Raw genomic sequence first — 17,095 nt, forward strand, 5'->3', positions numbered from 1 at the left:
CCTCTGAAAGGAGATTGAAGATAAAGATTTGGTATAATTTCTTCCTTAAATGTTTGGTAAGAGTTCACCAGAGAACTCATCTGGGCCTGGTGCTTTCTGGTTTGGAAGGTTATTAATTACCGACTCAATTTCTTTAATAGAAATAGGCCTTTATTCAAATTGCATGTTTCTTCCTGAGTGAGTTTTGGCAGATCGTGTCTTTCACAGAATTGGTCCATTTCGTCTAGGCTGTCAAGTTTGTGGACATAGAGTTGTTCATAGTATCCCTTTATTATCCTTTTAATTTCAGTGGGATCTCGTTCTGTTACTGATTGTTAGTTTATTTCTCTTGTGGTCTGAGAATAGACATTGCCTGATTTCTATTTTTTTTTTAATTTGTTAAGGTATGTTTTATGGCCCAGAATGTAGTCTATCTTGCTGAATGTTCCATGTGAGTTTAAAAACAATATGTACTCTGCTGTTGTCGGATGAAGTTGTCTGTAGATGCCAATTATATCTAGGTGATTGACGGCGTTATTGAGTTCAACTATGTCCTTATTGATTTTCTGCCTGCTGGAGCTGTCCTTTAAAAAACTTTTTTTTTTTTTTTAAGTTTATTTGTTTATTTTGAGAGAGAGCATGAGCAAGGAAAGAGCAGAGAAAGAGAGAGAATCTCCAAGCAGGCTCTGACGCTGTCAGTGCAGAGCCTGATGCAGGGCTCAAACTCACGAAACTATGAGATCGTGACCTGAGCTGGAATCAAGAGTCTAGTGCTTGGGGCACCTGGGTGGCTCAGTCAGTTAAGCGTCCAGCTTCGGCTCAGGTCATGATCTCACGGTTTGTGGGCTCGAGCCCCGTGTCAGGCTCTGTGCTGACAGCTCAGAGCCTGGAGCCTGCTTCGGATTCTGAGTCTCCCTCTCTCTCTGCCCCTCCCCTACTCATGCCCTGTCTGTCTCTCTGTCTGTCTCTCAAAAATAAACATTAGAAAAAAAAAGGTCAGGTGCTTAACCAGCTGAGCCACCCAGGTGCCCCTGGATCTGTCCATTTTTGAGGGAGGGGTGTTGAAGTCTCCCAACTATAATAGTGGTTTCACCTCTTTCTCCTTTCAAGTTTTTGCCTTACATAGTTTGATGCTCTGTTGTTATGGGCATGCGTACCTGTTGAGTAAGAATTATTATGTCTTCTTGGAGGATCTATGTTTATGTAAACATAAATGTATCACTGTGTAATGCCCTTTTTTTATTCCTGATAACTTTGAAGTCTGCTGTGTTGGCGATTAAAGCTATTCCTGCTTTCTTTTGATTAGTGTTAGCATGGTCTATTTTTGTCTACCCATCTACTTTTTTAATCTATGTGTGTTTATATTTAAAGTGAGTTTCTTGTAGACAACATATAATTGGGTTGTGTATTTTAATATAGTCTGAAATCTGTCTTTTAATAGGTGTATTTAGCCCATTGACATTAAAAGGGTTATTGAGGGGCGCCTGGGTGGCGCAGTCGGTTGAGCGTCCGACTTCAGCCAGGTCACGATCTCGCGGTCCGGGAGTTCGAGCCCCGCGTCAGGCTCTGGGCTGATGGCTCAGAGCCTGGAGCCTGTTTCCGATTCTGTGTCTCCCTCTCTCTCTGCCCCTCCCCCGTTCATGCTCTGTCTCTCTCTGTCCCAAAAATAAATAAACGTTGAAAAAAAAATTTTTTAAAGGGTTATTGATATAGTTAGATTAATATCTAACATATTTGTTAACTGTTTTCTATTCATCATCCTTGTTCTTTGTTCTATTTTTGTCTTCCACTCTTTCTGCCTTTAAATTTTTTTTTTTAATGTTTATTTATTTTTGAGAGAGACAGAGACAGAATGTGAGTGGGCTAGGGGCAGAGAGAGAGGGAGACACAGAAGCAGAAGCAGGCTCCAGGCTCTGAGCTGTCAGCACAGAGCCCGACGCGGGGCTCGAACTCACGAGCTGTGAGATCATGACCTGAGCCGAAGTCGGACGCTCAACCGACTGAGCCACCCAGGCGCCCCTGCCTTTTGTGGGTTTAATTGAGCATTTATTACTCTATTTTTCTTTCCTTCATATCAATTAAACTTTTTACTTTTTTTTTAGTGGTTGTCCCAGAGTTTGCAATATACGTTTGTAACTAATCCAGGCCCACTTTCAAATAAACTGTATCACTTCATGGGTAATGTGAAGTACCTTATAATAATAAAATCCTCATTCCTTCCTGCCATCCCTTGTATCATTGCTGTCATTCATTCCAGTTAAATATAAGCATATGTAAGCATATACATATATACATAAGACATAAACATTTAGCATACATAACTGAATATACTATTATTTTGTCAGCAAATCCCGTCAATTTTTATTTGGGAAAGTCTTTATTTTTCTTTCACTTGTTTAAAAAGTTTATTTTGAGAGAGAAAGAGAGCAAGCGTGAACTAGGGAGGAGCAAAGAGAGAGGAGATAGAGAATCCCAGCATGGAGCCTGACTTGGGGCTTGATCCCACGAACCATGAGATCATGACCTGAGTCAGAATCAAGAGTGAGCCACCCAGGAACCCCTTTCCTTCACTTTTGAAGAATAATTTTGCAGGGTACAGAATTCTAAGTTGGTGGTTTACTTCTCTCAACACTTTAAGTCACTTGACTCTCTTCTTGCTTGCATGATTACTGAGAAGTCAATGTGATTCTTTTTATTTTTATTTGTTTTTTATTTTTTTAAATTTACATCCAAATTAGTTAGCATATAGTGCAACAATGATTTCAGGAGTAGATTCCTTAGTGCCTCTTACCCATTGAGCCCATCCTCCTACCCACAATCCCTCCAGTAACCCTCAGTTTGTTCTCCATATTTATGAGTTTCTTCTGTTTTGTCCCCCTCCATGTTTTTATATTATTTTTCTTTACCTGCCCTTATGTTCATCTGTTCTGTGTCTTAAAGTCCTCATATGAGTGAAGTCCTATGATTTTTGTCTTTGTCTGACTAATTTCACCTAGCATAATACCCTCCAGTTCCATCCACGTAGTTGCAAATGGCAAGATTTCATCCTTTTTGATTGCCGAATAATACTCCATTGTGTGTGTGTGTGTGTGCGCGCGCGCACGCGCGCGTGTGTGTGTATACACACAACGCACACACACACCACATCTTTATCCATTCATCCATCGATGGATATTTGGGCTCTTTCCATACTTGGCCTATTGTCAATAGTGCTGCTAGAAACACGGGTGTGCATGTTTCCCTTCGAAACAGCACACCTGTATCCCGTGGAGAAATGCCTAGAAGTGCAATTTCTGGGACGTAGGGTAGTTCTATTTTTAGTTTTTTGAGGAACCTCCCTACTGTTTTCCAGCGTGGCTGCACCAGTTTGCATTCCCATCAGTGTGATTTCTTATCTTTGTTTGTAAGTATGGCTTTTTCTTTGGCTTCTTGCAGAATTCTTTTTTCTTTACTTTTGATTTTCTGTAATTTGAAAATGATATGCCTAGGTGTAGTTGTTTTGGGCATTTATCCTGCTTGGAGTTCTTTGAGCTTCCTGAATCTGACATTCATTTAGGGAAATTCTGAGTCATTATCGTTTGAGATATTTCCCTCTGTTCCTTTTGTTCTTTCTTCTCTTTCTGGTAATCCCATTACACATGTTACACCTGTTGTAGTTGTCCTGTTGACTTTTTTAAAAGTCTTTGTTCTTATTCTGTTTGTTTTTCAGTTTTTTGAGGATTCTGTCCATATGTTCTTTCCTCAGCTGTGTCCAGTGCACTAATAAGCCTATCAAAGGCAATCTTCATTTCCGTTACAGTGCTTTTTAATCTCTAGTGTTTCTTTTTGGTTCTTTGTTAGTATGTCCATCTTTTTTTTATGTTGCTTATGTGTCTTTGCATGTTGTCTACCTTTTCCATTAGGGCCTTTAGCATATTATTCATAGTTTTAAATTTCCAGTCTGATAGATCTTTTCTTTTTAAAGATATTTTAAAATGTTTTTTATTTAGTTTGAGAGAGAGAGAGAGAGATAAAGAGGGTGGAGGGGCAGAGAGAGAGAATCCCAATCAGGCTTCATGCTGTCAGCGCAGAGCCCGATGTGGGGCTCGATGCCGCCAACGGTGAGATCATGACCTGAGCAGAAATCAAGAGTCAGACACTTAATCATCTGAGTCACCCAGGTGCCCCTCCAGCCTGATACTTCTAACATTCCTACCAAGTCTGGTTCTGATGCTTGCTCTGTCTCTTCAAACTGTGGGGTTTTTTTTGTTTTGTTTTGTTTTTTGCCTTTTGGTTGGTATGCCTTGTGACTTTTTCTTGATAGTCCTACATGATGTACTGGGTAAAAGGAACCGCTGTAACTAGGCCTTTCAGTAAGTAGGAGGGAAGTAAGTAGTAGGCCTGTATGTAGAAGTGTTCTGTAGCCCTGTGATTAGGTCTCAGTCTTTTAGTGAGCCTAGGTCTCTGCTCTGTGGACATAAGTGTTTCCCAGTTTCTTTTTCCTGCCTTAGGTGGGACCGGATGGCCGTAGGGGACTGGAGTTGGGCATTTCCCTGCCCCCAGGTCGGCTAGGCTCTGATTAAGTGGTTTCCCCTGAGGGCAGGCCTTGTTCCGAACAGAATGCTCAGACCTATTTAAAAATGGTCTCTCTTCATAAGGTCCCAGTAATTCATTTTTGCTTTTAATTCCCTTGCCTTTGGGGATGTGTCGAGTAAGAGATTGCTACGGCTGAGGTCAGAGAGGTCTTTTCCTGCTTTCTCCTCTAGGGAACCTTCTTGCACTGTTGGTGGGAATGCAAACTGGTGCAGCCACTCTGGAAAACAGTGTGGAGGTTCCTCAGAAAATTAAAAATAGACCTACCCTATGACCCAGCAATAGCACTGCTAGGAATTTACCCAAGGGATATAGGAGTACTGATGCATAGGGGCGCTTGCACCCCAATGTTTATAGCAGCACTCTCAACAATAGCCAAATTATGGAAAGAGCCTAAATGTCCATCAACTGATGAATGGATAAAGAAATTGTGGTTTATATACACAATGGAGTACTACGTGGCAATGAGAAAGAACGAAATATGGCCCTTTGTAGCAACATGGATGGAACTGGAAAGTGTGATGCTAAGTGAAATAAGCCATACAGAGAAAGACAGATACCGTATGTGTTCACTCTTATGTGAATCCTGAGAAACTTAACAGGATCCCATGGGGGAGGGGAAGGAAAAAAATAAAAGAGAGAGGTTAGAGTGGGAGAGAGCCAAAGCATAAGAGACTCTTAAAAACTGAGAACAAACTGAGGGCTGATGGGGGTGGGAGGGAGGGGAGGGTGGGTGATGGGTATTGAGGAGGGCACCTTTTAGGATGAGCACTGGGTGTTGTATGGAAACCAATTTGACAATAAATTTCATATATTGAAAAAAATTAAAAAATAAAAGAAAAGAAAAAGCAGAAATCAAAAATAAATAAATAAATAAATAAAAATAAAAATGGTCTCTCTTCCATTATCTCAGCAGAAGCAGAAGGGGATTTTTCTCTGGTATTTACTGTGAGCTTCTGAATTCCTGGAGGTAAATCTGGCATTATTGTGAGCCTCCCTATGACTAGATCCTCCTGGAGTTTTTAACTCTGAGAGTTGTCCACAGTGATCCTCTAGCAAATTGTCAGTCATGGTTCATGTTTTGCCACCCCAGCTCTGTTTCCTCAAGCATTCTGCTGGTAAATCTTATCTCAGATAAGCCACAAGTCCCTGTGTTTGCCTGTCTCTCTAATCCTAGGGCATCGGTTTGCCCTTTGTCCTTCTCTCTCTTTTGGATCCAAGAAAAATTTTTTTTTAATGTTTATTTATTTTTGAGACAGAGAGACAGAGACAGAGACAGAGTGAGAGTGGGGGAGGGGCAGAGAGTGAGGGAGACACAGAATCCAAAGCAGGCTCCAGGCTCCGAGCTGTCAGCCCAGAGCCCGAGGGCGGGGGCTCATAAACCGTGAGATCATGACCTGAGCTGAAGTTGGACGCTTAACTGATTGAGCCACCCCACCCAGGCGCCCACCAAGAAGAATTGTTGATTGTTCCGTCTGTTCAACTTTTTACTTGTTGGGATGGAATGGCAACTTCCAGGCTTCTTACATGTGAGACTGGGAAGCGGAAGTCCTCATATAAGATTTTTAAAACATCTATACGATTTGAATAAATAAATAAATAAATAAATAAATAAATAAATAAATAAATAACATGTATACAATTTAAAAGTAATAACATAAGACAAATACCTGAGTACAGTCCTCTGATTTTCCTATCTCTTGTCAGATTTTACATTTTTTTGTCTTATTGCTCTAATTTTATGGAAATTTCCTTGATGTTTTCTTTCACTGAGTTTTTCATTTATGTTCTCATGTTTTAATTTTCAGAAGCTTCCCTCCTCCCTTTGAGAATTGTTCTTATTTCAGGGTGCAATATTTTGTTTTATCCGAGGACATTAATTATATATACATCTTTTAACCTTTCCCTGGAAAATATTTCTTTTTTTTTATCTCCCCCAGGTTGTTTGGGAATCTGGTTTTCAGATTGGATTTCCCTCCTTGGATGTTTGGTGGTTGTTGTGTACTCATAATTAAGAGTGGAAAATTAGAACATTGTTTGAAAGCTTTGTAAGTGGTGGGTCTTAGGGACACGATATGGCTGAGTCCTTGACTTGCCTTGGAATGCTTCCCTTTTGGAGGGCCATTCACATCTCCCAGAGAAGACTCCCTGATACAATATGGGGGAACCTCTGCTGGCTAAGGATTCTGTCTTCTTGGGTCTCCTAAATCAAATGAGGCTTATATCAACTTTATAGCTTCTAAGTTTTTGTGGCTGTTGACTTTTCTTTTTGCCCTTGTGAGTTTAGGCTCTTCTCTTTTCTCTCCCTCCCCAATGTGGTATCAAGATAACGATATAATTACTAAAATCTTTTTATGGGAGGTGCCTGGCTGGCTCAATGGGTAGAGATTGTGACTCTTGATCTCAGGGTCAAGAGTTCAAGCCCCACATGGGGCATGAAGACTACTTAACAAAAGAAAACAGAGCAAAACAAAAACTCTTTCTGTGGGTCTTTTTGTCCTTAGGATAATCTCATTAGGGATGTCCAATCAAATTACTGAGCTTTAAAGTCACTTGAAAGAATTCCCTTCTGGTGACAATACAGATGTGTTGATATATGGTTATGAATGGCAAAACATTATCGTGCTTTGCTTTTGATTTCTAGGGATATTTTTTCTTTTGATTTTATTTTGTTTCATAATTATGTATGGTTCCAAACTCAAAGCTACAGAATGAAGTGCACTTAGTGAAATGTAGCTTCTATCTCTACCCCATCTGCCCTGTTCCCATGTCGGCAGCTATTTTCTTTAAAATAGATACCTTGCTTCCTCACTTCTCTTTATTCTCTTACCGTGATTTATTTTCCTTTATATTTCTTATCATGCCTGACACTATTACCTTCTTTCACTGATAGAATGTAAGCTTCAAGAGAGCAGGGACTTGAGATGTGCTAAAATAAATACATTTCTCAAATCTTATTTAGGGCCATTCAAAGGGATATTTGTGTTGATTTTTCCCCCCTTTTGAGTATAGGTTAGCTGTGTACTTTTTAAAAAATTGATATTATTTGCTGTGTCATATCAACACATTAATTATGCCTTTACAGCCATTTATTTATTTATTTATTTATTTATTTATTTATTTATTTAAAGTTTATTTCTTTTGAGAGAGGAAGAATGTGTGTGAGTGGTGGAGGGGTAGAGAGAGGGGGAGAGAGAGAGAATCTCCTCACTGTCAGTGCAGAGCCTGACTCAGGGCTTGAACTCACAAACCATGAGATCATGACCTGAGCTGAAATCAAGAGTCGGACGCTTAACCAGCTGAGCCACCCAGGCGCCCCACGTTTACGGCCATTTAAAATCACACAGGCAATGTGATAGAGTGGACATACCAGTGACAAGGAGTGAGGGGCCCCTGCGTCTGAGCCCAGCTCTGTTCCCACATACAGATATGTAGGAGTAGGTGACGATGGCCTGTGGCATGTGCTGCCGTGTCTGAGAAGCCCCAGCTTCCACGTCTCGCTCAACAACCATTCAGGACACAGGAGTGTTTGTTATGCAGGAGGATGGGGGTGCTCCAACACTGGTGTGAACTCGACTTTGTTTGCAGTCTGTTGTGCTAGAATGTGACATGTGTGTTCTGAAAATTACCACAGTCTGAAAAAATTGCTCAGTAAAAACCACCGAGTTTATGGGCAAATTGGAATTGGAGGCATAATACTCCAGACATTGGTGAGTGACATATTAAAAAGAACACGATTGAAACGTTAGGACAGTTTTCCCGTGTGTGTTAGATGGTGGAGAAATACGTAACACTGAAATAAATATGACACTTTACCTCGTAAAGACTGTATTGTTTCTAGAAACGGGCGTTGAAGCGCTGCGGGCTATGCATTCAGCTGGGTGCAGCGTCTTCGGTGTTTCTCCTCGCGGTTTTTACCTGCTTTTACTCATGGAGGAAACTGCAACATAAGCAAGTGGTCAATTTGTGTCGTGCTCAGATTTTTCCTAATGATCGTGTTGGAACAAGTTACGTCTTGTGAGCAGATGGTCGAGCAGAACTGACTGTATTTTCCTCTCTCTCCTTTAGATGACATGCCAATGGGAGCTGCTGGCAAGCGTGCTTCAAACGAGTTCTTGGTGTGTGGAGGGTATGTTTACGTATATTAAATGAAAAGATTGCTCTCATTTTGAATTTTGTGAGGAAAGTTAGGGGACTTTGTGTTCCTGATTCTTAAAATTTAGTTTCACAATGTGTCGTTTTTTGTAAACAAAGTTTAAATTGTGGCAAAACACATGAAATCTGTCATCTTGGCCGTATTTAAGCTTACAGTGTAGTAGCGTTAAGTATATTCACGATGTGGCGCAACCACTCTCCAGAACTTTTTCGTCTTGCAAAAGTCAAACCCCGTACTCATTATGTAATAGCCTTCCCCATTTCTCCCATCCCTAGGCACTGGTAACTACCATTCTGCTTTCTGTTTCTATGGATGTGACTATTTTATATACCTCAAAAAAGTAGGATATACAACACGTGTCTTTTTGTGACTGGCTTCATTCAGTCATCGTAATATCCTCAAGGTTCATCCATGTTATAGCATGTGTCAGAATTTCCTTTTTAAGGCTGAATCATATTCCATTCTACACACATACCGTATTTTCTTTATCCATTCTTCTTTCAACGGACAATTGTATTTCTTCTACCCCTTGGCTATTGTGAATACTTCTGCTATAAATGTGAATGTGCAGATACCTGTTTGAGACCCTGCTTTCAGTTATGTTGGATATATATGCAACAGTGGGGATGCTGGATTCATATCATATTAGAAGTGTTTGTGGAGCTGCCATACTGTTTTCCTCCGTGGTTGTACCATTTTACGTTCCTACCAACAGTGTACAAGGGTTCTGGTTTCTCTACATCTTCAGTAGCACTTGTTACTTCTTTTTTTGGGTGTGAGGTAATAGCTCATTGTGGTTTTGATTTGCAATTCTGTTAATGATGAGTGGTTTTGAGTGTCTTTTCATATACTTGTTGGCCATTTGTATGTCATTGGTTGTTGAGTTGTAGGAGTTCTTTATATATTTTGGATACTAACCCTTTATCAGATATATGATTTACAGATATTTTCTCCCATTCCAAAGATTGTTTTTCCAGTCCTTTGAGCATAGAAGTTTTAGAATTTTATGTAGTCTCATTTGTCTATTGTGTGTGTGTGTGTGTGTGTGTGTGTGTGTGTGTGTGTGTTTGGTGTCATATTCAAGAAATCATTGCCTAATCCAATGTCATGAAGCTTTTCTCCTATGTTTTCTTCTAGGAGTTATTGTATTGTATTTTAGAAACCAAGCAGGAGAGAAGGGTGGGGCGGGGGTGGGGTGCGGAGAGAGACTCTTAAGCAGGCTCCGTGCTCAGTGTGGATCCCAACATGGGGCTCGATCCCACAACCCTGGGATTGTGACCTTCGCTGAAATTAAGAGTCAGATGCTCAACTGACTGAGCCACCCAGGTGCCCCACTGAATGTATTAGTTCTAAAGGCTTTTTGTGTGTGAAATCTTTAGGATGTTCTACATTTAAGATCATGTTTCCATGAACAAAAATAATTTTACTTCTTCCATTCAAATTTGAATGCCTTATATTTCTTTTTTTTGTGCCTAATTGCTCTGGCTAAGAGTTGAATAGAAGTGATGAGAGCAGGCATCCTTGTCTTGTTCCTGATCATAGAGAAAAGGCTTTCAGTCTTTAACCATTGAGTATGATGTTAATTGTGGGCTTTTTATATATGGCATTTATTATGTTGAGGTAATTTTTTTCAATTCCTAGTTTGTTGAATGCTTTTTTAAAAATTGTTTTTATTTAGAGAGAGAGAGCACACAAGCTGGGGAGAGGAGCAGAGGGAGGGAGAGAGAGAGAATCTTAAGCAGGCTCCACAGTTAGCACAGAGCCCAGTGAGGGGCTCAATCTTAGGACCCTGGGATCATGACCTGAGCTGGAAGAGTCAGATACTCGACCAGCTGAGCCCCCCAGGCACCCCTGTTGAATGCATTTTATCATGAAAGGATGTTGGGATTTTGTCAAATGCTTTTTCTGCATAAATTGAGGTAGTCCTGTGGTTTTGGTCCTTTCTATTGATGTAGGTATGTTATAAATCACATTTGGTCATGGTTTATGATCCTTTTAATGTGTTGTTGAATTTGGTTTGCTAATATTTTGTTAAGGATTTTTGCATCAAATTTCATAGGGGAAATTGTGCTGTAGTTTTTTGTTTTTGTAGTATCTACGTGTGGTTTGGTATTAGGATAATGCTGAACTCATGCAATGAGTTTGGGAGTATTTCCTCCTCTTTAATATTTTGGAAGAGTTTGAGATGTTGATGTTCGTTTGTTCGTTCTTTCTTTCTTTCTTTCTTTCTTTCTTTCATTTATTTAATTTTTGAGAGAGAGACTGAATGAAAGTATGGGAGGGGCAGAGAGAAGGAGACACAGAATCCGAAGCAGGCTCCAGGCTCTGAGCTGTCAGCACAGAGCCCCATGGGGGGCTCGAACTCACAAACCATGAGATCATGACCTGAGCCGAAGTCCAACGTTTAACCAGCTGAGCCACCCATGCACCCCTGATGTTAATTCTTTAAATGTTGGGTAGAATTCACCAGTGAAAGTCTTAGGCTTTTTTTGGTGTTGGAAGGTTTTTGATTACTGATCAAGTCTCCTTAGTTATGGGTCTGTTCAGATTTTCTCGTTCTTTATCATCCAGTCTTGGTAGCCTGTGTGTGTGTAGAAATTTATACATTTCTTCAGGTTATCCAGCTTGTTGACAAGTATTTTGCAATTTCTTAAGATTTGTTTTGTGACCTAATGTGTGGTCTATCCTGGAGAGCGTTTCGTGTATACCTGAGAAGAACAAATGTTCTTCTGTTGGTGGGAGGAGTGCTCGGTGTGTGTCTACAATATCCAGTTGGTCTAGAGTGTTGTTCAAGCCCTGGTTCTTTATTGATCTTTTATCTGGTTGTTCTATCCATTATTGAAAGTGGGGGTACAGCTATTATTATGGAATTATCTATTTCTCCCTTCAATTCTGTCAGTATTTGCTTGATCTATTTGGGAGAGCTGATGTTTGGTGCATAAATATTTATAATTGTTATATTTTTCTGGTTAAGTGACTCTTTAATCATTATACATTATGTCCTTTTTTGTATCTTGTAACAGTGTTTGACTGAAAGTCTTTTTTGTCTGATATTATAGCTGTGCCTGCTCTCTTCTGGTTACCATTTGCATGGGATATTCTTTCACTTTCAGCCTAATAGGGGAAGATAGATTACTGTCATTTTGTTACTTTTATGTATGTCTTGAGGCTTTTTGGTCCCTCATTTCCTCTCTTGCTACCTTTCTTTGTGTTTTGTTGACCTTGTTGTAGTGACATGCTTCAGTTCACATTTCCTATCGTGTGTATTCTATAGATATATTCTTTGTGAATACTATTGGGACTACATGAAATATCCTAACAGTTACAACAATCTCATTTAACTGATAACTTCAATTGCCTGCAAAAACTCTACTCCTGGGGCGCCTGGGTGACTCAGTTCGTTAAGTGTCCGACTTCAGCTCAGGTCATGATCCCACAGTTCGTGAGTTCGAGCCCTGCATCATGCTCTGTGCTGACAGCTCGAAGCCTGGACCCTGCTTCGGATTCTGTGTCTCCCTCTCTCTCTGCCCCTCCCCTGCGCGCGCGCTCTCTCTCTCTCTCTCTCTCTCTCTCACACACACTCTCTCTTTCTCTCTCTCAAAAATAAATAAACATTAAAAAAAATATTAAAAAAAACCCTCCTAATGGAGAGTATGGGAGTACACTACCCCCATTTATGTTATTGATGTCACAAATGGCATCTTTATATGTTCCTTTTTCTTGTAAATTTTTTAAATGTTTTTGAGAGAGAGAGCACGAGTAGGGGAGGGGCAGAGAGGAAGACAGAATATGAAGCAGACTCCAGGCTCTGAGCTGTCAGCGCAGAGCCGGATGTGGGGCTCAAACCCACAATCTGTGAGATCATGAGCTGAGCCAAAGTCAGACGTTTAGTCAACTGAGCCACTCAGGCACCCCATGTGTTTCTAATAATATCATAGATTTATGGGCTTTGGGGTACTTTTGTCTCTTACATGGTATATAAGAATTGGGACATGCTGATCTTAAACGAGAGGGGAAAACAGTGATAGCAGGACTACATAATGGCTCTGAAAGCTTCTCTTCTGTCATCGGTCTGTTTCCCTCTGGTTTGAGAACAGCATGTCCTAACTGGGAGCTGTTCTTTCAACCTACCTCCCGGGATTTGTGGCAGGAGTGCCCACACCAGGGAGTATAGAAATGGGTCCAGAGAGAGGTAGTGAGTATTTTGGAAACAAAAAAACAAAAAAACACTTTACCATAAGATATTAAGTGCAGGTGAAAACAGAAATCACTAAAAATACATTGAAATTATGCTGTATGCAAAAATAAAATGGTTTGATGCAGGTACAAGACATATTGTTTGTGAAGTCGTTAAAACTTTGCACCTCCGTATCCCAAACTGTCATCTCATATGCCAGTCTATGCAATGTTGGTAGTAGTAGGTCTCATTCTTCCTCGGAGCCTCACTTTTGTTGAAAGTAGTTTGAAATATTTAACCTAAGTCTTTCCGGGAAAATTTCTGACCCCTAGATAAAAATGACTCATTTCCGTAAAATAAAAGTGTATTGTATTTTGGGCAGCCTGCTTAGTCTTTCTAGTATTCCATGCAGGTCAAACGGGACTTTGCACATAGAGAGTCCTCTGAACTGCTTTACTTAGTTGGGGTGGGGAGGCCGTGCTGGAGACTCAGGGCATGCATAGACCTTCCCTCTCCTCATCCTGGGCTTAGGGAGTCAAGTAGTGGTTAAATATTGATATTAATGTAAAGCTAGACAGAAATTTGGCTTCAGTGGTCTTAGCTAGCTGGTGCTCTGGGGATTTCTCCTGGGAAGACTTTGTAGACTGAGCAGGTCTGCTTGAAGGTTCTGTCCAGAGACTGTCGGAGACCACATTTCCAGAACACCTGTCATGGCTGCTTATCTCCTCATATGCTGGGAGAGGATTGCTTAGGATTCCCTGAGAGAGGTGCTTTGAATTATGTATGAAGTTGCTCAATTTATATCATAGGGTACTCTTACTCAGCTTCTAATTTCCCTTTGGTGAAAAGATATTAGAACTTGACGATGTATATGTTAAAAGAAATTCCCAGATGTACTTGCTTCACTAAGTCTTTACTAACTCATTGAATTGAGACAGTAGGAATGAACATTTGTTCATTCACATTCTGATCTTTGATGGCCGTGCTGGCTATTGTCTTACTGAGGAACTTAGGCTCTCAGGCCTGTGCGAGCTCTGGGTTGCAGGCACCACAGTTGGTTAATGAAGTCTTGTAAACCTGTTTAGTTTCCGCTAGTAGAAGTTTTTGGTTTTGTTTTGTTTCATTTTCAGGTTGTAGGTAAACTTCACAATCAGATATAGAGATATTAAAAACACATTATTGTATTTAAAAGATACTTAACATTACGCTTGACACTAATGTATGTGTCAACTGTACTTCAATATGGATGGATGGATGGATGGATGGATGGATGGATGGATGGATAAATGAATACACGACAATGAGAATTACCTAAATGGAAAAATAGAGTGAGCTTATAGACAAAAAGCTAGAAACAACAGTCCTGACTGTAACGTGGTTCACACTAACGGTTTAGTTTTCTTGCAAGATGAGAAGTCAAAATAAATAGCTGTTATCTTCGTTTCTTTGGCTCAAGGAAGTTGTCTCCAATTCTTTTGGCCTGTTGTTCATAGTTGAAAGGTAGTTGCTGAAGCTCCGGCAAGCATACCCACAGTCCAGGCAGGAGGAAGGAGGAAGAGTGGATCGAAGACTTCCACTTACATCTCATTGACCAGGAAAGATATATGACTACTCATGGCTGCAAAGGAGTCTGGGATGTGTCATAATTTCACTGAGCAAATTGCCATCTTCCATAAAATTTGAGTTCTGCTAGTCAGAAAGAGTGGGTGAATGGATATTGGAGAAAGCAACTAACATCTCTATTAGAGATGAGATTTTATTTAAATATGAAATGCTCTAATATTTCAAAAGCTCTAAAGTGACACTTTAGATGAATATCATATTGTTTGTTAGATAAGTATACAGTCTCTTGATATCTGTAATATTGTAATTTGAGAAAAAGTATTAGATTCATGTGGCTTTTTTGGACTTATAGGAGGACAGAAAAATGAAATAAATCATCTTTTAAGGCCCGGTATTGTCCCTGATGTGTCAAGACAGGTTGCAAATTGAATTGAAAGTCATCCAAGGACATCCTGTTTCTGAATTTATGAAAATCAAGGGGAGAGGCTGTTACAGAAACCCAGTACTAACACCTCACCATGTGGGCCTCAGATCAATAATGTGCTTTGAGAGTTGCACAGTGTTGTTTGCAATCTTTTTAAAAGTCAGAAGTTCTTTGGGAATGCTTACCGCATTCATAACTTTTGTAAACATTCCTGTCATCTTTGCTCATGAACTTCCTGTTCTTTTACCCAGCATATTTTCCTAGAAATATTTTTTTTCTCTCACATAATAATGAATAGCAGAATGTGAGCAGATGAAACTGAGTTTTGCCAACCTACGGACTTTTCCTATTGTCGTAGAGGAATGTTTTTCCAGTTTTTGTTAGAATTCTTCGTCCTCAATAAGCATCTGAATGTCTGGAGAGTCTTTTAAATGACTAATGTGATTTTCTGTGCCTTATTTTTTTGAGATGATCGTTTTTTATTCACATAGAAGCGATCGTTTGGCCCCTTCTAGAATCTTCTCTAAATGTCACCAATGTGTCAAATGAAAGAAAAACAGGCTTACTTGGATTTCTTGCCTTTTTCAATAAATTACGGTTGCAGGCAGTGCCAGCCTACCGTGTCCCCTCACAGTGAGACAGCACCAATTCCGGTCCCTACTCAGATAAGGAATTATCAGCGCATAGAGCAGAATCTTACATCTACTGCCAGCTCTGGCACAAATCTGCACGGTTCTCCAAGGTAAGCTAGCGTTCTCTTTTCTTCCTTTTCTTTTAAAAAATGTGTTGTTATTATTCAAAGATCTGTTACTTTCCGGGGCACCTGGCCGGCTCAACTGGTGGAGCATGCAACTCTTGATCCGGGGGTTGTAAGTTCAAGCCCCACATTGGGTGTCAGGATTACTTAAAATTAAAATCTTTAAAAAAAAAAAAAAAACATTGTATCCTTAGAAATAGGAAAGAGACTGCATCCATAAATTGGTACAAAATGTTTTTGAAAATAATCAAAATCAAAAAGACCTCTTGGATGTTATAAAATATAACTGAAATAGATAAAAATAAATGTTGGAAGACAAAGTTGAGGCCGTATCTGAAATAGGTGAATCAAATAAAGAAGGTGGAAACTATGAATAAAATATATTCTTCAGGGGTGCCTGGGTGGCTCAGTTGCTTAAATGTCTCTTTCTCTCTCTCTTTTTTTTTAATGTTTGTTTATTTTTGAGAGAGGGCAAGCGTGAGCCTGGCGGGGCAGAGAGAGACAGACAGAGGATCTGAAGTGGGCTCTGTGCTGACAGTGGTGAGCCTGATGCAGGGCTCGGACTCGGGAGCCACCAGATCATGACCTGAGCCAAAGTCGGATGCTCAACCAACTGAGCCACCCAGGCACTCCAGGTGTCTGTCTCTTGATCTCAGTTCAGATCTTGATCTCAGGGTCATGAATTCAAGCCCCACACTGGGCTCCACACTGGGCTCCACACTGGGCTCCACACTGGGTATGGAGCTTACTTAAAAACAAAAAAAAAGAAAAAATCTTCAAGTGTTAATTAATGTAGGCATTCCAGAAAGAACAAGTAAAATGGTGAAGAAGAAAATTTCCAGGAAATAATCAAGAGAAAGTTTTCCAGGATTGGAGAACACAAGATTTTAGGTTAAAAGGGCCCACCTAATGTAGAGCTCAGTGAATGGAAGAAGATTCATAGGATGTAAACTGAGAAAACTTCTACAAAGAGCATTTTGGCAGTATCTGTGAAGATTATTAACGGATGTATCTTTTGAACCCAGCACTCTAACTTCTGGCAATTTATTCTATGGATATACAGTCCTTGCCTGTGTATGAAGTTACATATACACAGGTCGTTAATTGTTACAATAGCAAAGGATGAGAAGTAAGCCAAGTTCCCACCAGTAAGTGACTGCTGTAAGGTCCACCTGTGACAACAGAGCACCTTCCATAAAAAGAGGAAGGAAGCTCTCTAAGCTCTCTAATGTGCACTAAGGTAGAAACATTTCCAAGGTATTTTATAAAATGAAACAAGCAAAGTGATAACAGGATTAGCAGTGGTTTTCAAAGTGTGGTTCATGTGTGGCTCCCTTCCAGAAGGTCCATGAGGTCAAACCTGTTTTCATAATGATACTGGGACATCGTTTGCTTTCTCTCACTGTGTGGACATGCACTGATAGTGCAAAAGCAATGACGTGCAAATTGCTGGTGCCTTAAAATGCA

General features: G+C 40.2%; 1 protein-coding gene across 7 annotated transcripts in view; it reads left to right on the forward strand.

The window, feature by feature from the left end:
• ULK2 (unc-51 like autophagy activating kinase 2) overlaps window positions 1–17,095 on the forward strand; it is a 93,546-nt gene that overhangs the window by 40,088 nt on the left and 36,363 nt on the right. For 6 of the 7 annotated variants that reach the window (XR_003964893.1, XR_003964894.1, XR_003964895.1 and 3 more), the window contains exons 14-15: window positions 8,620–8,680; window positions 15,476–15,613. Coding sequence is in view for 3 of the 7 variants with exons in the window: in XM_030296914.1 (XP_030152774.1) it covers window positions 8,620–8,680; window positions 15,476–15,613 (199 nt within the window). In the remaining 4 variants the exon portion in view is untranslated. The remainder of the gene's footprint in view (window positions 1–8,619; window positions 8,681–15,475; window positions 15,614–17,095) is intronic. The other variant, XM_030296913.1, reaches the window with a different exon arrangement.

This window comes from Lynx canadensis, chromosome E1 (genome assembly GCF_007474595.2).
Source record: "Lynx canadensis isolate LIC74 chromosome E1, mLynCan4.pri.v2, whole genome shotgun sequence".
In the NCBI taxonomy this organism is placed as follows: domain Eukaryota; kingdom Metazoa; phylum Chordata; class Mammalia; order Carnivora; family Felidae; genus Lynx; species Lynx canadensis.